This window comes from Phoenix dactylifera, unplaced genomic scaffold, assembly GCF_009389715.1.
Source record: "Phoenix dactylifera cultivar Barhee BC4 unplaced genomic scaffold, palm_55x_up_171113_PBpolish2nd_filt_p 001040F, whole genome shotgun sequence".
In the NCBI taxonomy this organism is placed as follows: domain Eukaryota; kingdom Viridiplantae; phylum Streptophyta; class Magnoliopsida; order Arecales; family Arecaceae; genus Phoenix; species Phoenix dactylifera.
Window position 1 is genome coordinate 61,681 of NW_024068392.1, and position 21,579 is coordinate 83,259.

General features: G+C 44.9%; 1 protein-coding gene across 8 annotated transcripts in view; it reads right to left on the reverse strand.

The window, feature by feature from the left end:
• LOC103697338 (GPI ethanolamine phosphate transferase 3-like) overlaps window positions 1-20,325 on the reverse strand; it is a 46,852-nt gene extending 26,527 nt beyond the window's left edge. For 4 of the 8 annotated variants that reach the window (XR_005509451.1, XR_005509450.1, XM_039121325.1 and 1 more), the window contains exons 1-6: window positions 19,884-20,324; window positions 19,382-19,416; window positions 19,098-19,219; window positions 18,488-18,577; window positions 18,205-18,324; window positions 17,965-18,048 (exon numbers count right to left, since the gene is read on the reverse strand). Coding sequence is in view for 4 of the 8 variants with exons in the window: in XM_039121325.1 (XP_038977253.1) it covers window positions 17,965-18,048; window positions 18,205-18,324; window positions 18,488-18,577; window positions 19,098-19,219; window positions 19,382-19,416; window positions 19,884-20,128 (696 nt within the window). In the remaining 4 variants the exon portion in view is untranslated. Of the gene's footprint in view, window positions 1-17,964; window positions 18,049-18,204; window positions 18,325-18,487; window positions 18,578-19,097; window positions 19,220-19,381; window positions 19,417-19,883 lie in introns of all 8 variants that reach the window. The other 4 variants (XR_005509452.1, XR_005509453.1, XM_039121327.1 and 1 more) reach the window with 2 other exon arrangements.
• Between the last annotated feature and the right edge of the window lie 1,254 nt (window positions 20,326-21,579).

Genomic DNA, 21,579 nt, shown 5'->3' on the forward strand with positions numbered 1-21,579 from the left:
AAATCACATAGGATCACTCCTAATCTATCAAGATTGATAGATCCCATCTAGATGCAACCCTATTCCAAAATAAACCTACTGCAGCCAATCCGCACCACGAGGACCCGAATGGCTAGGGCTCAAGTTCACATGCTCGTCAAACTACAGCAACCTCACAGTGAATAGCTGAAGCATCGCAGGTTAAAGGACCAGTCATACAACTGCAGCATAAGTAGTCACTGACAAGTGGTTAGACATCCATATGACTACTTTCTTTGGTCACGCTCAGTACCTTGTTCTCTAACAAGTACTTGCATAATCACTCCAGTGTCTCTACACCGTGGACTCGAGACTCGTCCATCTGACTAAGTGATGTGTGCACTAATCTCAGCGGATCGATCACCGTCCCTCGTGATGGATCCATTGATCAAGAGCATTTAGAAATTAATCCCTAATGACATATACCTCAAATTCTCAACTCCTTGAGAATATGTCATCTATTAATTTCTTGGACGATTCATGGACACATACAAACATGAATGAAAAATAAATTGCCCAATCTTATTTATTAATAAGAATCAAATTACAAATTCATGCCCCAGATTACAAATATGCGTCAGCCACATTGGCTTCTAGGGCATACTTCTAACAACATCGAAGGCCATTGAACCGAGCTCCAAAGCTGTTAGAGGAAGACCAGAAGTCGCTCAATCTTCTGCTCGGATCCAAGGTGCCCCCCGTGCAGGAGCTACTAGCCGAGCAGACTCTGATTAACATCGACCTGAGCTCGGCTAACCCCCAAGGTGAAATCTGCCTTCTCTCGATTTCATGCATTAATGGTGATAGTTTTTGAACACTTTCTTCTCAGTATTGCAAGAATGAAGGCCTTATGCTATTAAAGAAGGTTGTCAAGTAGAGGGCGGCCACTGAAGGCAAACCCCCAGCAAAGAGGCTCAAACAACTCCGACTTTGGCTCCTCCAAAGCCTCCGACTAGAGTCATCTCGGCCCTATCAGAGGGCCAAGCTCAAAAGATGCTCCTCGGGCTGAGATCCAGCCTAAAATGGAAATTATTTCGCCAATGTGCTCCTGCCTCCTCCAGGCTGGAGGAAATTATTTCGCCAATCCGGTCTTGCCTCCGCCAGACACCACTTCTCAGTCGTTGCCGCCCATCACCACCTCTCCTCAGCCCACGTCATCTATTCCAGCTTCCCCCGCACCCGAGCCGAAGATATACATTCCCAAGGTGGTTGATCAAGACTACCAACTCGAGCTTGAACAACACCCGGGTGGCCAAGGAATTAACTCGAGCCTTGGTGTGCTTCCCGAGGATAAAAAATCATTCAGAAAGTCCCAGTCAATGAGCCCTTTGAGGACACCTACAAGTTGGTCATCTGGATGAGTACCGAACTAACATATCATTAATTCAAATTCCATGTCTTTTGCTCAAACTAACTATTTTCTTCTCTTAAAGCATGCTGACACCATTTACTTTTGCATGATGCACTAAGGCGTTAAGGCGCCTCATATCGGTGGAGGAGAAACTTAAAGATGCTAAGCATAGGTTGGCCGAAACCGAGGCAACACTGAAGGCCGGCCAGCAGGAGCCAGAGGAGAAACTGAAGATGGCGGCGGAGAAGCTAGAGGCGGTGAAGGCATGGGCTACAGCGGCGGAGTCCATGGTTGATGCAGCAGAACTCTATTTAACCATGGCCGAGAAGAGAATTCGGACGACTGAACAGCAAGTAGCTGAAGGTGAGGAAAAATGCAGCTCAAGCTGAAGAAAAAGCCGCCTGAGCCGTATAGACTTACCTCACCTAGGCAGAGTTCAAGCATAAGATCGCCGAAGGAGCTGCAGATTCTTTCATGCAAGGTTTCCAGGACTACCAAGCTCAAGTGGAAAAACTTCTCCTGGAAACCAATCTCAGCAGCCTCCAACCAGCAGTAGGCAACAACAATGACGACGCTTCTCCCTCAAGCTCTAATAGCTGGTCTTTTCCTTTTATTCTCTGCCGAGTGTTTTACTTCGGACAATACACATAGCTTGTAGGTTGGTCAATACATCTTTGATCGCAAGATCGTAGCAAAATCAGTTGCGTTGGTAGAGACTAGTCGAGGTATTCATGAGCGTCTCTAGTCTGCTAGGCTTTTTTTTCCCCACTCGTTGAGTGTTACCTCAATGTTTCGGACCTGAAGAGGTCAATTTGGATGTCCTCCGATCTTTAATTGGTTGGGTTTTTAGATAGCTTATGCTCAAGTGATCAGAGCTAGCATGTCCCTTCCCATTTGAGCCTAGCTCCTTGCTAGGTCATTTCATTGACTCATAAGTCAGTAGGATAGAGGTCCTAGTTATTTCCAAGTTGCCTCCACAGAATGAACTAGTTCTTTCATCAGATTCTCCATAGCCTCGTAGGCCTATTGAAAGGAGGTCCCAATCGATCTTGGAGTGTCTCCATGGGAATTCCCAGAGTTCGGCTCTACAGGTTTTAACTCCCTAGCCTTATAGGCTCGTAGGTCAGGGGTCCCAAACATTTTTGGATTGTCCCTTTTTTTGAAGGTCGGTAGTCTTCAAGGGGCGCCCGGCCATCATCGGTGATGATCGTCCGAGGAACGCCAAACCTACAAATGATTGATTTCTAGATGAAATCCCAAGCATTTTTTCTATTATCCGAGCTAAGAGCTCGACCTTGACCTACTTCGTGAAATAGTCAATGGCTATGATCAAAAATTTTCTCTACTCAGCTGATGGAGGAAAAAATCTGAGAATATCCATTCCCCACTGGGTAAATGGCCAAGGGGCGCTGAACAGTGTTAATTACACCGTTGGCTGATGTTGGATGGTGGCGTGCCTTTGGCATTTGTCGCATTTCTTCACAAACTCAACTACATCATTCTGCAAGGTCAGCCAGTAATAACCTTACCTCATAACTTTGTAAGCTAGCATTATGCCTCCTAGGTGGTTACCATAGATGCCTTCATAAACTTCCCGAAGAGCATATTCTGCATTGGAGGGTCGGAGGCATCTAAGAAGAGGTAGACTAAATGACCTCTTATAGAGCCCTCTGTCCACTGAGATACAATTCACTACTTGGTACCTCAGTCTTTAAGCTTCTTTTTTGTACTCAGGTTGCCTTGAGGTACTCAACAAGTGGATCCATCCAGCTCGGTTCATAGTTAGCTTGTAGCACCGAACTTGGCTTTTCATCAATGCTAGGCTTCTCTAGCACGTCAAAGTAGGCGGTCTTCTTTAGGTCGATGCATTCCGAAGTTGCTAAACTAGAGAGAACATCGGCTCTGGTTTTCTCCGACCTTGGATCTATTGGACCTCAAATCTACTGAAGGCCAAGGAGACATCTTTCACCTTTTGTAGATATTTGGCCATTGCGGGACCTCGCGCCTCATATTCTCCTCGGACCTAGCCAACAACGAGCTAAGAGTCACTAAAGGCCTTAAGGTGGCATACTCCTCCTTGGCGAGCTTGAGACCAATAATGAGGGCCTCGTACTCAGCTTTGTTATTGGAGCCTTTGAATCGAGCCAAAAGGCATACTCTGAGATGACTCCTTCTAGGCTACTGAGTATCAACCTGGTTCCGCTTCCGCCCGAACTAAAGGACCCGTCGACATGAAAAATCCAGAAATTCTCCAGTTTGTATTTCTCGTCTGTCTCTGGCCTCTACCTCATCGGAGATGGTACATTCCATAAGAAAATATGCTAACACTTGAGCTTTAATAGGTATTCCACAAGAAAATCTGCTAACACTTGAGCCTTGATGGCGAGCCAAGGTCAAAAATGGACGTCAAACTCCCCGAGCTTGACTGCCCATTTGATCAACAGCCCCGATGTGTCTAGCTTCTGCAATATTTGCATCATCTATTGGTTGGTTAATACAGTGGAGTGAGCTTGGAAATAAGGTCGCAATCTCCAAGCTGAGACAAGGAGAGCATAGACCATCTTTTTCCACCTTAGTGACCTCGTCTCAGCATCTCGAAGAACTTTGCTTGTGTAGTAGATCAGCTTCTGAACTCCTCGGACCAGGATCGAACTCAAGGCTCAAGGAGAAATAGCGAGGTAAAGGTACATCATCTCTCCCAAGCTCAGTTTGGTAAGGAAAGGTGGTGATGCAAGGTACTTCTTGAGTTGATTGAAGATGGTTTGGCACTCTTCTATCTACTGAAAGTCCTTTATTTGCTTTAGGATCTTGAAGAAGGGAAGGCATCTCTCTACCAATCTTGAAAGAAACCTGTTCGGCGTCGCAATCCAACCCATAAAGCATGGCACCTCCTTTATTGTTCTCTGTGGTGACATCTCCAGCATAGCTTGGATCTTCTCAGGGTTGGCCTCGATCCCGCGCTGTGTTACCATGAACCCCAGAAACTTTTCCAAGGTAATCCCAAACGCGCACTTGCTCGGATTGAACTTCATGTGGTACTTTCTTAGGATCGCGAATGCCTCCTCCAAATATGTCACATGCTGCTCGGCTTCTTTACTCTTTAATAATATGTCATTAACATAGACTTCCATGTTACGGCCGATCTACTCTTTGGAATATACGATTGACCAATATCTAATTTGCTACACCGGAGTTCTTTAGACAAAAGGCATAACCCTGTAGCAACAAAGACCATCGTCAATGATGAAAAAGGTCTTCTCATCCGCAGGGTCCAACATAACCCGAGAATACGTCTATGAAGCTCAGCATCCGATGTCCTAAAATCATATTTACAAGTTAGCCAATCATCAAAGCAGGCTTTGTTGAGGTCGGTATGGTCGATGCAAACACTCCATTTCTTATTAGCCTTCTTCACCAAGACAATGTCAACCAGCCAATTGTCGGGTTACCTCCGCACGCGTTGCGACGATCGCAGCGGAAAGACGCACGCAGGGTCCATCTCATGAACGTCCCGAGGAACGTAGATTTCAAAAAAATTCTAAGTTCTCTAACTCAGAAGATCATGAAATCTGAAGAAAAAGATTAAAATTAATTACTTGACTAATTTCATATCTACAATTAAAAATTATAAAGATCAAATCTTTACCTTTGAGCGGGTAGATCTTCACCGCTATTTGATGATCGTGGAAATCAAGTTCGCTTGAAGCCGCACAAGTATCCAGCCTCTACGGGTATCCACACGAAGATCTAGATTGATCGAGGTTACGATCTTACCGGGGTGCTAGCTCCCTTGCAGAAATCCCTTTTGATGGTTGGAACTCCTCTAAGCAATCAACTCTTGATTGCTTCCAAGAGGAGGAAGAAGGAGAAGGAAGAAACACTTTCTTGCCTTTCCTTTACCATGGATGAAGGAGGGAAGAGAGGAACACCTTCCTCTCTTTATTTTCTTTCATGAAGCTGACCAAGAGGAGGAAGACTCCATGCTTGCTGCCCCTCTTTGTGCCTAGCGGATGGAAGAAGAAGAGGAGAGGGAAGGCGGCCGCCATCATGAAAAGAAGAGTCTTAATTCCAAAGGGGGCCGGCCCCCTTTTTATTTCTTTTCATCTAGATGCCCTAGGCGTGGCCTCCTTAAAATTAGGAGCCACGCCCCAACCGGGTCTCGCGTCCCAGCCATCCGGGACGTGGATCCCGGGAGCACGCCCCACTTGATCAAATCAAGTGGGGCGTGGGGCCTCCTTTGATTGGATGTTGAAATCCTCCTCTAAGGAGGATTAGGTGAATCCAATCCTTATCCATATTAGTCCTAATCTAATTAGGACCCAATTGGATCATGACTCAATTGAACTCTTCAATCCTAATCCAATTAGGAGTCATCTTCATCTATTAGAGCAATAATTAATTAGGACTCATATAATTTTAGTCCTAATCCAATTAGGATTTTTACCCTAAGTAGGACTCTAATAATTTGAAGTCCTAATCCAATTAGAACTCTAGGAGTCCTACTTTAAGTAGGACTCTTGAACCTTATCATATAAGATCGAGCCCAATTAATTAAGTCCAATTGATTCAATCAAATTGCAATCCAATTGCAATTAATTCCTTCTTCAACTCACTGACTCTTAGTGGGTTAAACTAATTATCAATCAAATTGACAATTACAAACTATTGTGATTCCAAATCACAATCCAACCATTAGATCAACCAGATCCTCTATTGTGTGTGACCCCATAGGTTCTATTCTATCTAGTAGTGAGATATATTGTGATCCCTATTACAATATCATTGAAACTCCTTTCAACGGGTTGGAACAATTCCAACCATGGTATGCCGAACCGGCCCGTACCGGTCCGGCCAACTACCGGTACGCCGGAGCCGTGGAAACCGGTATAGGCCGGTTCCGTGTCGGAGACGAAGAAGACGAAGAGAAAAAGAGAGCGTGGGAAAGAGAGGGAGGGAGACCACCTTCATCCGCCATCGGAGAGCCGTGGAGGGGCGTCGGAGGCCGGCGGGGGGCGACAAAGCCCGGCGGGGGGCGGGGAAACCCGCGGGGGCGCTGCGGAGGCCGAGGCAACCGATTTGCCGACTTCACTTAAAACCCCCAAATTTAAAACCGCGGCCGCGGCCTCGACCTCCACCGCGCCCCCGCGGGTTCCCCCACCCCCCGCTGGGCTCCGACGCCCCTCGACGGCTTTCCGATGGCGGCCGAAGGTGATCTCCCTCCCTCTCTTCCCCGCGATCTCTCTGGTTCTCTTCTTTCCCGGCTCCGTTGAGGAAGAGCTTTCCGGTTCGTACCGTCCGATTTCGGTACGAACCGGAACCGTACCGGTCCAGTAGGCAACCGATATGCCTACCGGATCCGGTACGGCGGACCTTGATTCCAACTCTTCTCATTCGGGTTCACTGATCACCAAGTGAATGGCTTTGAGTCTCACCATCCACCAGTGACACCTAGCAGCATGTAGTGGCAACCCAGCAGAATGAAATGATCAACCTCTAGGTGTAGTTAGCATATGATACAGTCCCTCTATCGTGGATTCCGACAGGATGGAGTTCATGGATAACTTGTCAAACCCCATCATCTGTCATATATAAAATTTATTCGACTCCAGTTCGAGATTGAAAAACTCTTTTTTCTAGAAACTACCTTGGCCAAGGATTTACGAACTCAGTCTCATAAATCACATAGGATCTCTCCTAATCTATCAAGATCGATAGATTCCATCTAGATGCACCCCTACTCCTACAATGAACCTACTGCAACCAATCTGCACTACAAGAACCCAAATAGATAGGGCCCATGTTTATGTGCTCGTCAAACTACAGCAACCTCACTATTAATAGCCGAGGCATCGCAAGTCAAAGGACCAGTCATACAACTGCAGCATGAAGTAAATCACTGACGAGTGGATAGACATCCAAGTGACTACCTATTTTGGTCACACTCAGTACCCTTGTTCTCTAACAAGCACTTGCACAATTACTCCAGTGTCCCCACACTATGGACTCAAGACTCATCCATCTGACTAAGTAATCTGCGCACTAATCTCAGCGGATCGATCACCGTCCCTCGTGATGGATCCATCGATCAGAAGCAATTCAGAAATTAATCACCAATGACACATGCCTCAAATTCTCAACTCTTAAGAATATGCGTCATCTTATTAATTTCTTGGATGATTCATGGACACATAAGAACATGAATGAAAAGAATGCCCATCCTAATAAATTCATTGTTAGGTCAAGTAAAAATTTATATCCCAGAACAAAATAATGTGTCGGCCAAATTGGCTTCTAGGGCATACTTCTAACATCAATCAGGATAGTTGACTTCACAGATGAAGCCGACATTTAGGAGTTTGTCCACCTCCTCGTCCATCGCCTATTGGCGCTTTGAGACTTCTCTTTTTCTACCGCATAGGTCGGTGTACCGATTCCATATTCAACCTATGCACAATAACGCTAGAATCTATACCTGGCATATCTGAGGCTAACCAAGCAAAGATGCCTACGTTGGCACAAAGAAAGATGATGAGCTGAGCTCAGGTTGCTGCATCTAGTTGGGAGCTGACATAAACAATTCAACCTATCCCTTCGTCGCCAAAAAGGAAGGGGATGAGCTCCTTAACTGGCTCTCCTTGTTGCTCCTTTAGCTTGTTCCGTGTATCCAAGCCTTTAACGAGGAGCATCTCGATCAGCTTCTTTCCTCAGAGTGCGGCCACATAACACTATCGAGCTATTGCATGATCACCCCGAACTTCTCCAACTCCATGCTCGGTAGAAAACTACACTACAAGATGATAGGTCGATACCACAGCTCGCATTGTATTCAACCCGAGCCGACCCAAGATGGCATTGTATGCCAGGAGAAACTTTACCACCAAGAAATTCAACATTACAGTCGTCTACCAAGGCTCCTGGCCAATAGTAACCATGAAGGTAATGGTGCCTTCCACGGGAACAGAATCTTCCGAGAATCAAATCAGAGAAGAATCAGTTCTTAGCGGATCTGACGATAAGCTCATTCTACGGAAAGCATCATAAAATGTCTGTCGAGCTTCCATTATCTACAAGAGTTCTTCTAACATCATAATTAGCAATTGTGAGGAAGATTACAACTGCATCACCATGGAGGGTGGGGGTAGTACTTCCTCTAAATCATGGTTTGCTGAACCGGTCGAAACCGACCGGTTCAGCCTGCACCGGTACCGGTACAGCGGCCTCCACTGGTACCGGTACAGCAGCCTCCACCAAAGAGGTCGGAACCGAACGGTTCCTTGCCCGGACCGGTGCGAACCGCAGGTTCGCACCAATACAAGCCCGGTCCCCGTGCTGCTTGTTTCGACGGCTATGAAAAGAACAGTACAGAAGGACATGAGCTGCAGAGTAGAAAGGCATCGGTGGCATCAGGATCAGGTATATCAAGATCTGCAGATGAAGGATCAGGTAATTGAACTCTGAAGAGCTCTTTTAAGATGTCTAAGGGCCATCTTGTTTCTTTGCACGAGGGCTATCGGGGAGGGTATGTGAGTGACCAGCTGCAGCAAAGCTTTGTCGTGATTATTATTTTTTTATTTTTTTGCGTTTCTATGTGTTGTTTATTTTTTAAATAAAGTCTCCAGTCAACTGGTGGAATACATCGCATCAACCTGGGAGCATTAGCCGATCTGGTACATCAATACATGTTCCTATGCCCATTCCAATCTTGTCTAACTTTGCTAACTTCCCCGACCCTCTGATGAACACTCAACTTTACCTCTCACATGCATTGATGGACGAGGGCTTCTCTCCCTCTGCTTCACCTCCTGTTATAGTATGGAAGCTTTTCTTTTTTGATGAGGTTTTGGATCCAATTTCTGAGGTTAGGCGCTCCACATGAAAAAGAAAAGAAAGTGGGCATCACTGACTGAGTTCTCTCAACTCCATGCTCTAACTCTGGCCACTCACTTACGGATAAAGCCCCTATGCTTGCGACTCTCCCACTTTGGCATGTCCTACTTTGAGCTTCTTTCCAGGGATTGTGTTCCCGTAGTGCCTGATCAAACCAGATTCCAAAAAAAATGCAAATCTGAAATTTTTCGGAAGCGGTAAGGCTTCGCCGTTTGAGAACACCGGGGGTTCGGGGGGTGGGCCCCCCGGCCTTTCGTCTAGTTAAATTACCTCCTATTCCCCCCCGAGGGGGGCTTTGGGGGGGTAACGTTCCATAGCCTAAGGAAGAGGAGGGGGTTCGGGGGAGGGGAAACCATCCCATCCCCTGATATCCCGAAAGTTTCCGAACCTAAGTTTACGAGGTTCAAAAGTTGCTGATTCAATAATGAAGCTTGTATCCGGACACTATACACAGATTCTCGTAATTATCCTCTCTTCCAATATCTATATCAAAATTTTGAATGTAACCGGTAATGAAGCTTGTATCCGGACACTATACACAGATTCTCGTAATTATCCTCTCTTCCAATAAAAATAATAATTTATTTATTATTTTTTATTTATTATAATATATTTATTATAGTATATTAATTGTACGACCAACCAATTACTTGAAATGAAATGAAAGATTCGAACAAAAAAAACTTTTAACCAAAAAAGGGTTTATAGATTTCGCATATAATTGAAATGTGTGAATATGATAATATCTTTCATGAATTATTAGAACCCATTGATTCACACTTTTCCAAGATCTTTACTTTCTATTACGAAGCCAATAATGGAAACACCTTATAAGGAATTTGAGAAATTTTCTATTGATCTATTGAATAACATACAGTTCTTTCGGTTAAAACGCCGTGCGACTCGGAGGACATAAGACTTTTTGGTCAGGCCCAAAATCTTGCCGACTGGATGCTCCTACCCCACCATGCCTAGCCTAAGGATTCTTCTTCTAAATGAAAGAAAAACCATGGTCTCGATCCGGAAGGATCTTGCACGGAGCAGCTACTCTTCCCTTTCTGCCGTTTCCTTCTAACCATTTCATTTCACTCCGACTTATCTTCCCCATATGCTAGACTAGATGTACTTAATATACATAGAAAGGTTCTAAGTATATGGAATCCACCTCAGAGGCAGGCTGTGTTGGCTAGTGGACATGCAACACACACCAGGAGCCTGGGGTATATTCAGTCTGAAACCCACACTTGCAACGTTGTCATCTGGGGCGATTCATCCACAGACTCAGAAGCAGAAGAAAGAACCTAAACCGACGGTGCTTTCTCGGGCTAACCTTCTTTCTATTTGTTGGTGGGACATTTCCACGAGATCCTTGCCCCTTTGTCTTTGTCATCAGCGAAGGTAGCTCTCTCAGAAGTACTCATTACCTCAAGACACGATAAACGTCAATTTATAGGCCTCTTCTCTTCTTATAGGCTCTGTATGGCCTGGTGCGTTAGGGAGTGGAGAGAGGTCGCAATATTCCGATTCTCCATGTTGCCGAACATAAAGAACGCTTGGTTCACTGCTGAAGCTTTGACTTGGTCAGCTGGATTAACGACTGAATCTGGACCTGGATCTACTAGTGCTAGCTTTGGATCTTCCATACATATCCGGCTACTTGTTCCGGTGGTTACGGAAGAAAGCTAAGAGATGCTATTGGATGTGCTGCTACTACTACCGCATACGCTGCTGACTAAGGAGCTGGGACTGGCTCCGCTCTGCTCTAGCTTGCTTCGTCATCAATGTGGAGTCCACTTTCGGGGGAGTATGCCTCTGCTTCTTAGTCGAAGGGCAGGACCAGGGGGCATCCCTTTAGTGTCGGAGGCAAACAAATGAAAAGCACTTGACCCAGTTGCAGGGCAAGCAATAGACAATCTATTAAATAGGCTTCTTGGTCGGACCAATTGGATCGGAAAGAGGACTTGGAGACATTGAAAGAGATTAGATGATACAGCAGGGTCTGCCTTGCTAGCTCTCCTATTCGCCTCCCGTACCGGCGTACCGGGAGGGGTGGAACCGAAGGTCTTTACGTTTAGGTTTAGCTCAGCTTGGCCCTGCCTCCTCTCCCAGGCTTCTTGGAGCTCGGCCAAAACTCGTCCGCATCTCCTGTCCAAGTGAGAATCTTTCTTCAGTTATAGTTTTCCTTGCGACGGCCCAGGACGCGGCGGTACTTGTGATATTTCTGCTTGGGACGCATTTTATTTGGCAGTTTTCTGGATGTCAAAATCTAAGTTTGATCCTGGCTCAGAAGGAACGCTAGCTATATGCTTAACACATGCAAGTCGAACGTTGTTTTCGGGGGGACGAGCCCCGACTTCCATAGGTCCTTGGTTCGACCTCCCGTAGCGGTCCTTGCTTTTATTTAAGAAAGCTCCGCGGGGCCAATTTATCGTACTTGCTCAGTGTGCCCCCCTTTCGTCGAGTGCCCCGCCCGGTTCACTGGCTTTTTCAACTAGGTGATACATGTTCAGAGATTATTTTATGTTAAAAGTCATCCAATAAAAGTTGGACTTTAAGTCGGATATAATCGGATCAAAGACTACCTTATTGGAATTTGAGTCTGGTGACCTTGTGTATGAATCGAGGGAAGGGCGGCTACTAAACGTTAAAGCAGCCGGCTCCCTCCTTCTTTGCTTTTTTTGGAGAGGAAAAGAGCATCACAGCCAGCCCGCCCCCTCTTTCGAAAGATCATACGCTGCCCTCGATAAGCTTCAAAGAAGGATCCCATCCCTTCCCGTTGTCGTTCGAAGATGTGATCTTAGAAGAGGGAATGACATGGACAGCGCATATGATAGGTTATTCCAGAATTGACGTTCCCTTCCAAATCTAAGGATCATAGGGTTGAGGACCTCTTCATACGAATCTTTCTATTTCCTCTTAATGCTTCGAGCCACTGTCTCTTGAAGCCTTTGTAGCTGCAGATATGGAGTACCGCACGAGCTAATTTCAGATCTGGGATCTCACTTCAAAAAAAGAAGTCCTCAGAGGCTTTTTCTCTATGGCAGTCTAGTCTAGAACTGAACCCGCTAAAAAAGCACTTTATCTCGAACTGGCAAAATATAGCGGAAGCAGCTCATAAAGTTCATCGTCTAGAGGAGCTTGCAGAACTTTTCTTATAAAACATGTTTATAGGGAAGGTTCCTTTAAGGGGAGGGATCAAAGGGGAGGGGAAAGCAAATCCCCTCACCTTATATCCCAAAAGTTCCCGAACCTCCGCATGCTCCGCCAAGAACAACCATTGGTTGTAGCAATTTTGATCAATAGGAAGAGGATAAGTTCGCTAGGAAATTTGGACATGCCACGACGATCCATATGGAAGGGAAGTTTTGTTGATGGATTCCTGTTGAGAATGAAGAAGAAGAACAGAGACCAGATCTATCATCACTCTCCCCAAAACAAGGGATAGAAGATTGGAAGCTCAGCTTTAAGTCAAGAAGGGTAGGGGAGTCGCTGCGCCTACAATCTCGACAGTTGTGGTTAAAAGGAAGCAGGAAATTGAGCTAGACCAGACCTTGATACTCACCTTCGTCGGGAAGATATCGACTTTGATAACAGCTTGATCCAAATCTAGCGCTGACCTTTGACGGGTGATCTCCCCTTTCCAAAATAGAGGACTTTCTTTTCAAGCCTGCAGAATCAAGGGGCATTGGCAATATCCCACAAGCCAAGCGGGAAGCATAACTGTTTGAAATATACTTTCAAGCCTTATCTGAGTTTCTTAACTTAATTCCCTTCTTTCCCTCTCTTTATGACCAGCAAAACTCACTCGCGGGGACGGAACTCCGATCGGAGAAACTTACCTTCCATTTATGGTTCGTTTCCCCCCTTCGGCCTATGGCCTCGTCCCCCTCGGGGGGATTGGTTACAAGTTTGAAATGGAAAGTCCTCGTTTCAGGCCTAGCTTGACGCGGCAGTAGGGACTGCTTTTCTTGCTGTTGCGGGCTGGGATTGCTGTTATGCTTTTAGCTGAGTGCTTTCCTTGCTTGGTGCTTTCCAAGAGGAAAACAATAATGAAAAATGGGTACGGTAGCCAGATTAAGCTTTAACCCGTGAGGGACTGAATGACTTTTTCGGTCTTAGTGAAAAATAAGTGACATTTCAACAGAGAATTGACTTTCAGAAGGAGTCTCTCTCTCGCCAAATGAGAGGGATAACCTTATCCGAGAGTACATCTCTCTTTCTCGTGCCGAAAGGAGTCCTCAGGAACTCTATCGGATTGCTGAAAGTCTTCAGCTACTAAAGCCAACCAATAGATCTGTTCATACAACAATATTCCAACTCGTCTTCCTGCTCCAGTTCTTTATGCCTTCGTTCGTTCCTTTTCTTTTGTTGTCCCCAAGTTCTAGGTCTTCGGTCAACCTCATGACCCTAAGAACGCTAAATGGGTAACAGGTTGGGTTCCCTCTCACCTCTGCTGTCCAGGCCTCCTTAACAACCTCCAGGAACTTGGGATGTTCAGTCCACATATTGCTGAACCTGAAAGGCTTCATCCCGGACTTCATCTTGCTACCATACTGCACCACCATTGTAGAGGTGCATAGCTTCTTCCGTTGTGAGATGGGCAACCTATATCACTTAGGATTCCCTAGCCTTTGGACTACAGCAATATGGGAATAGAATCGAACTATGGATCGGAGAATAGCACTGATCGGCACAGGCACAACACAAGCAAAAAGGAAAAGAAGCAATCTACACCATTTAGGATATAATTGCTCGCCACTGAATAGCAAAGGAAGGATAGTCCCTCGCGCGTTCGCGCGAACTACTAGAAAATGGTGAGATCATGAGATTCTTAGTGAAAGAAGGACCAACGACGATCCTATCCTAAAGGAGAAGGAGCTTTCCATCCATACTCCGACGTTTAAATAATCTTCCTTTTTGACCCTTTATAGTTAGCGACAATGCCCCGAATTCCTCGAAAAGTCAGACCAAAATCAAGGCTTTACTTTACTGGATCAGCGACTGGGTCAGCGAGGTCCTCAGTCCCGGGTCTTTCAGCCCCAGTTTGCGAGGAGAAATCTCATTAGCCATCGAGCTTTTCATATTGACTAATACTGGAAAACCCTTTCCCAGCGGGGTAAAGTGCTAGGTAAAAAGCTAGGGATAAAGCATGTGAGAGGGTAAGGGTACCGAACATCTAAATTCTTCCAAGGGTGAGAAGCTTAGCAGCATCGCCTTTACATTTTGATTTCGCATTGAAGAGGTGCTATGGCGGAGCAGAATAGTGTTAAAACAACTATGGAAAAGTAAGTGCAGCAAGCCATCAGAGGCAATACCACCAGCAAGCAAGAATTCATTCTGTTGTTCAAGTAGTTGAACCAGAATCCATTTTTCGGAGTCAAAAGGGTAAAAGGCAGTCGTTTACCCGGTTGAGGAAACAATTCCAAGTCCAGAAGCTGAGAGGAGAATAGAGGAGGAGAGAGAGAAAGAAGACCTCTCGCGCTACCGGGCCTCTTTCTTCCTTCCGAACACCTCGCGGGGAAGAAGAGCTCCTTTGCTCGCAGGAGAAGGGGGAAAGCAAGGAGAAGAGAGGAGAGAGGGAAGAAGAGAGGAGCTCGGGAAGAAGAGGAAAAAAGAAAAGAAAAAAAAACAGAGAGAGAGGCCGCGGGAGCGTGCCTGCGCGCGAGGATGTGGGTGCGAGTGGGGAAACGCGTCCCCCCGACTCGTGCCCGCACGCGTTCGACGCGGTGGGAATCGCAGTCCACGCACGGGGAATCGTGCGCACGCGATTTCCCACGCGGACTCGCCGTGCGGGGCAGCGAGCCCATGCACTGCCCCGCGTGGCTGCTTTTAATGCGGCAGTGCCACTCTGCAGCATAACGCATCCGCGCATTTTTTTTCAGAATCGGTTCGGTACCGGTTCCGAACCGGTACGTCGGTTCGGTCGGTTCCGCATACCTTGCTTTAAATCATCATCCAAGAAGGAGATAACCTCCTTGGTCCTCTGTCTCTTCAGGAAAAAAATCTTCTGCTAGGGCTTCCTAGGTGTAAGTCCTTCAAGCTGATGAGCTCGTCCCTCCAGGTGCTAGTCCTCCAAAGATGGTATTATCAGGAGATTATCGTTCAGTTGCTCAGGGGTGTGTTGATAACGACCAGCTTCGGCTCGGTCTCATTGGTCGTTAACATAACGATCGAGGTTCCTCATCAGATAAGGGTCCCAACCTCGTTCCTCAGTTGCAAGCCCTTTTCAGTGTCGTGTATCAATGGAACCTTCAATACTTATGTCGATCTCTCTTGCCCATCAGCGCCTTCATCCTCTGAGGCCCCTTTAGGTAACCCCGGTTCTTGATTTCCATAAGAATTTGAACCCTTGAAGTGTTGAGAGGAGTGTACCTCTCATACTTCCAAGGTGGGCTCCTCGAGCGGCGAGAGCTTCCTTCATTTCTCCTAGGCCTCCTCTTCGGCTCTTCTTTTTCTTCTTGGCTTCTTTCATTTTTCTTCTTGCCATGCTTACCCCTGCTAACTCTCACTGAGCTACCATCGCCTTCTCAACATTAACATACTTCTTGGCTCAAGCAAGAAGCACAACAAAGTCTAAAGAAAAGAGAAACCAAGAAGGTCTCAATCTGCTCTTCGATGCAATCATCACAATAGAGTGATTCAAGTCGCAGATTTCCAAGGTCGCCATGTTGAAACGATTGACATAATCTCTAAGGGATCCCCCTTGCCTCTGCTTCACAGCAAGAAGGCTCTCCAAGCCCCTCCTCTGATTCCGACTACTATAAAGTGGGTTGCAAACAGCCAGCCAAGCTTCTCAAAAGAATGAATTGAGCCCTGTTGGAGACCAATATACCAAAGTCAAGCTACTCTCTAGAGCGTTGCAGGGAAAGCTCGGCATAATACTATGTCAGTGGCCCTCTAAAACATCAAAAGAGCCTTGAAGATCTCTAGATGGTCTAGAGGGTCCGAGGTGCCATTGTAGGTTTCAACTAGGGCATTTTGAACTGAGATGGAAGAGGCTCCTCCATTATCTTCTTTGAGAAGGGGGGCTCGGTGGTGAACTCTAGATAATCTTCAAGTTCAGGGTTTTTGCCCCTTAAAGCTTCAATATGGTTGTTCATTTCCTCGATCTTTTGGTCGAGGTCAGCCCCCCTCTAGAAGACCCTTTTTGATAGATGAGGGGAGGAGCGGCCTGGAGTGGAGTCCTTGGAATGCAGGCTTAGAGATTGGCATCTCCTATCTCGTCCCGAGCTCCACGAACAAGAGTGGTGACTTTGTCGCACCCTTTCAAGACTTCAGGGATGGGAATGATGACTTGGCTATGCTGGGGCTTCATGACGGCTCGGCTCATTGGCCTACTACAGGTTGGTAGTCGCTTGCTACAAGTTGTCAATGGCCGCAGTAAGTGCTTAGACTTGCTGGACAAGCAAATTGAACTACTCGAAATTGACAACTCCTAGCTAAGAGCTTTGGGGAAGCTGTGCTCTTTGCAGGCTTCGATGAGAGGCATCTGACTATGCCTCCTGCTGACTAGTAATTGGTGCTTCTTGAGCTCTCCATGACTTTGTCATGGCAAACTTCCTCAAATTTCTCTAATAGGATCAAAGGCTCACCTTTTAGCGCCAATTCTATTGCCACTAAGATCTGAACCGAACCGCTAAGGTCGGACAAAATCCGAAGTGAAGCAGTGAGGTCAATTGTTGGGGCTTCGAGCTGAACAATTAGGCTAGGGAGGGTGTTAACAACTGAACTTAAACATGGATGGAAAAGGTCGTCTAGCATGAACTATCCGACCTAAAAACAGAAACGAAAGTCCACGAGCCAAAGTTTGCTCGGCGGAGGACCCTCCGATGTTTAAATCAGCCGAAATCAGAAGGAACGGAAGAAATTTGAGAGTTGCAAAGTGTGAGAGAGTGCGAGAGCTTAAGAAAGCATATCTAGAGGGGCTCCCTATAGTCCCTTATATAGAAAGAGGTTGATAATAAGATTCGCCATCTTGGTATCGGACCCCATACCAGTGCCATACTAGCACAGTGTCAGTATGGTACGGTATGAAATTTTTTGAGCGTACACTCAGTACGCGACCCATACCAGTACCGATACCAAACTAGTAGGGTACGGTACACTCCGTACCGGCCGGCATACCATGGTTGATATCCGTTACCGAGTAAGGCGGAAGTGAGCCTTAACTACTCAGTAATGGTCCCCACATTGTGCACGTGGCAAATCTTAACCGCATTGATCATGCGATAATGGTCGATCCGCTTGGGATGAGCTGTAACCGCCCCTCAATTGGTGGGATTGTGATTGTGCCTTTAATGGCAATTAATTGCTTTAAATGCACTTGAATTAGAGACATTTGGCTTATTTCCGCTGGCCGCCCAACTCGCTCTAATTGGCTTGATGGTTCAAGTCGACACCACAGCCAATACTAAAGTTAACACTTTAGTTGACTATCATGGCTGGTGGCTCGATTTGTTGCTAAGACTAACGGCTTGGTTAATATCGAGATCATCGCTTCGGCCAATTGTCGAGGTCAGGATGACGAACATATACCACATCAAAACTCATTGAACTTATTCAAGTATACCACAGTGCAAAAGCTAGAAGAGTGTATATGTGTGTGTAATATGGGTAATAGAAGCATAGCTGCTGACATGCTTATAGAAATGTGAGCAGTATTGTGTACTTGGAAAAAAACTAACTTGAAAAGAGATACCCAGACTTACCACACCAAGAAAATGTGCAATAAGAACATCCCAGTCATCTTTATATAGTGATGGCAGCAAATGTTCCATGACACCATTATCTACCTGCCACATGGAATTCACACATATCATATGCAGAAAAGATAAAGTCACTAGTAAATATGAATAAGTAAATAAACATACATGCATGCATGTTAAATTCTTCTTTTTTAAAGATAATAATTTAAAGCAATAAAGAACCTATATTTGAAGAAAACATACTGTATCAAGATCTTTAACATCAAAAGAAGGGTAAGGATATGACTTGTTAAAATGATCAGGAAATAATTGCAACCACGTATCGTCCCCCATCATCAGCACTCTCTTTCCATTTTTATTCAACTGTTTTTAAATAAACAACATAAAGAGAAGCATCCATAAGATTGAAAGAAATAATGGATGAGCAGGAAAATCAACTCTATATTGAACATTAAATTATACTGCCTCGATTCCTTTCTGTCCAATCCAAAGACATGAACTATAGCGACATATTATTAGAACAAACCTGACATATTAAATTATCTTCAACAATTGCTGGAGCTCCAAAACTATTACCAACATCAATAAATGTAGGAAGTCCACCCGTTGTTAGACCCTAGAGAATTGCAACAAAATTGAGGTTATTTATAGGCATTAGTTGATTACATGTTAAACGAATACTTGAACATATGTAATGGTTCTTCAAGACAACAAACTCGAAACATGAAAGAAGCATGAAAACTGAATCATAACTAAAACACGGACTTGAACATATGTAATGATTCTTCATATCAACATACATCCATCTCTGTACCTAGATAAGAAAGCAGAATAATTGGAACATGTTGAATCATGCATATCTAAAAATATAATGTATATTGTTTTTAAAATCTTCAAATGATCATCATCTACAATGAAAAAGAAGGTGTTTGGTATCCCCGAGATTACTAAGATGATGACCCTTAAAGATTTATCTAGTGGGGAGGAAGGGAAAAAGAGCTAGATTATTCATGAATAAAATGACGATAGTGATACGGTTTACCAGCCATTCAATGTTTGAAATCAAGTCGATTTAAAAGAAAGAAAGGAAGAAAGAAAATCATAATAAACCACATCTTAGAGGGAAAAAGGTTGACCTTCAACCGCTGCATGCTAGTTGTTGGTGGGTCTGCGATGGCCTTAAAAATCCTAGCAGATGATCCTTCTCCAGAGGCGAGCTTCTGCAGCACCCGTAACTTGTCCATCCACGGCTTTGCCTCTGGAACAAAAAGCCTGCATCATCTCCAATCCTATACAAATGTTCTAGTAATGATCAACCTATCACCTAATTTTATTCGCATGCATGATGCTGCTGAGTTTTGGTCTCTCCCATCACAAAAAGAAAAAAAAAATAAATGTAGTAGATGGAGGGAATGCTGACCTGCAAAGAATGAACTGGGCGCAAGAAAATCAAACCTGCAACACGATAACCAACTTGTCTGAGAACTTGGAGAAAAGCCCCCCATGAAAATAAACATGATAAGGGAAAAAACATGAAGACGATGCCTTTGCCCATCAATTTGGGGTTTGGGATTTGAATCCAATCCAGGGCCAAACTTTTCTTAGAAAACGGAGCATAACTCCACGTGAATTCTTATCGTATCCGTCTTCTAGGTCTTCTTGATACAAAAGAAACCCAAAAAAATAAACAAGAAAGCAAGTAAAGGAGGCGCTTATTCCCACATAATTGGATTTGAGTAAAAATCCAACCAGAGGCCAAGTAATTTTTGGAAAACGGCGGTGGGAATCCATCCGTCCCCTATGTATTCCAAGCCTTTATCAGTCGGAAGTCTGAATCGAGATTGCGGAATCTAAGAAGGGGCTAGGGCAGCTTTTTTTTCGAGACGAAAGGAGGGAGGGAGGGAAGGAAGGGGCAGGTTCACCTGAGGGCGTCGAGGATGATGATGACGAGGCGATCGACGGCGGGCTTCGTCCAGCAGCGGCGGTCGTCGTGGGAGGAGGAGTTGTGAAGTGCAGAGCAAGGGGAGTGGGAGAGGTCGGAGCAGCGGCTGTACGCGGAGAGCTCGGTGCGGGTGAGGAGGAAGCCGCGGGTGAAGAGATAGATGGCCACGGAGTGGAGGAGGAGGATAAGGAAGAAGGGCCGGATCAGAGCCCACTTCGATCCCATGGGAACCACCGACACAAACACAAACGGAGAGACGAAGAAGGTAGACACGGAATCGCGAGGACGATCGGATCGCTCGATCGCTTTGCGTTAGCTTGCCGTTGAAACGGGAACAAAGGGTACACTGGGCCGGGCTAGGCAGCGCTTGCGAGTGCTGCATGCCACTGCGGTACTGCTCGAGGAAGATCCAGATGGGTTCGGCGGATTATTTGGCGGCATGGGTCAGTGCCACCCTTATTCGAGACATCCGGGTCATACAGTGAGATAGTCTTTTGAGCTTTGTATATCTATAGGGCTACAGACTGAAAAATCTCATACGTGGCCAATTACTCCATTGGCATCCTTTGGATTGAAAAAAGTGAGCTGGCTAGTCCACTCTGAAATAAATTGTATTTCGAACTTTTTTTTTTGGATGTTTCTATACTAAATCTATATAAATTATCTATTTCAACAAAAAATAAAAAAAAAAATATACTCTTCTGTACGTGGCACTCACATGAAAAATACAAAGGAGGAGGATAAATTATGAAGCATCGTGCATAGACGCAAATACCTTGCTAGTTAATTAGAAGAGATCTTTTGCAACAAACTTTTGCCAAATTTATAATTGTAGTCTGCATCTAATGAAGCAAAGAGCTTTGCTACAAATAGAAAGGAGTCTCAAATTATTTTTGTGGCAATTGAAATCCATCTTATAACTCAATTGATTCTGCTGCCAAAAAAAGGATAAATTTTAGATTATATGAGTTGTCTGTTATAAGATGTGGCTTGATTCTATCTATTATGACAAGCATTATTCTAGTATCAAATGTATCATATATTGGATATTAATAGTCTTAATGCTTATTAAATTTATATTATACTATAATTTTATTGGATTAATCATGCCAAAAATTCTAAGTTGTACGGTTTTTTTTATTTTTATCTTCAAGTTTGTGCAATTAGGCCATTGAACTTTCAAAACTTTATAATTGATACCCTAGCTTAACTTCTATTAGATGGCCGTGAGGAAGGTAGTCACATGATAGCACATGTTATCCATTGCTGATGTGACAAAAATGGCTGATGTATACAATATTTTCTCCCTCATTTTTGCCACTTTTTGGGTAGAGTTTTTATTTCCCAATCCCATCCAAATCCCGTCCCTCCTTTCCAATCAACAACTAGAAACCGGCGATGGCCGCAAGAGCGAGTGGTGGTTTTTTCTTTCAGCGATGAGTGGCAATGATTGGCAAGATTCCTCTCCACATTGGTGATAAAGATAATATCATCGGCTTACTTTAGGTTTTTCTATTATCCTTTAATCTTGTATCCATTAGGTTCCGGTTATCCTTTCATCCTATATCTTTCACGCCCTTGGAAAAATAAGAAAATATTGGATTATCTTCAAACTTTGCTGGTGATTGTGAGCAATATCAATGATTGGTGGCAATTTTGTTGTTGCCGTATTTATG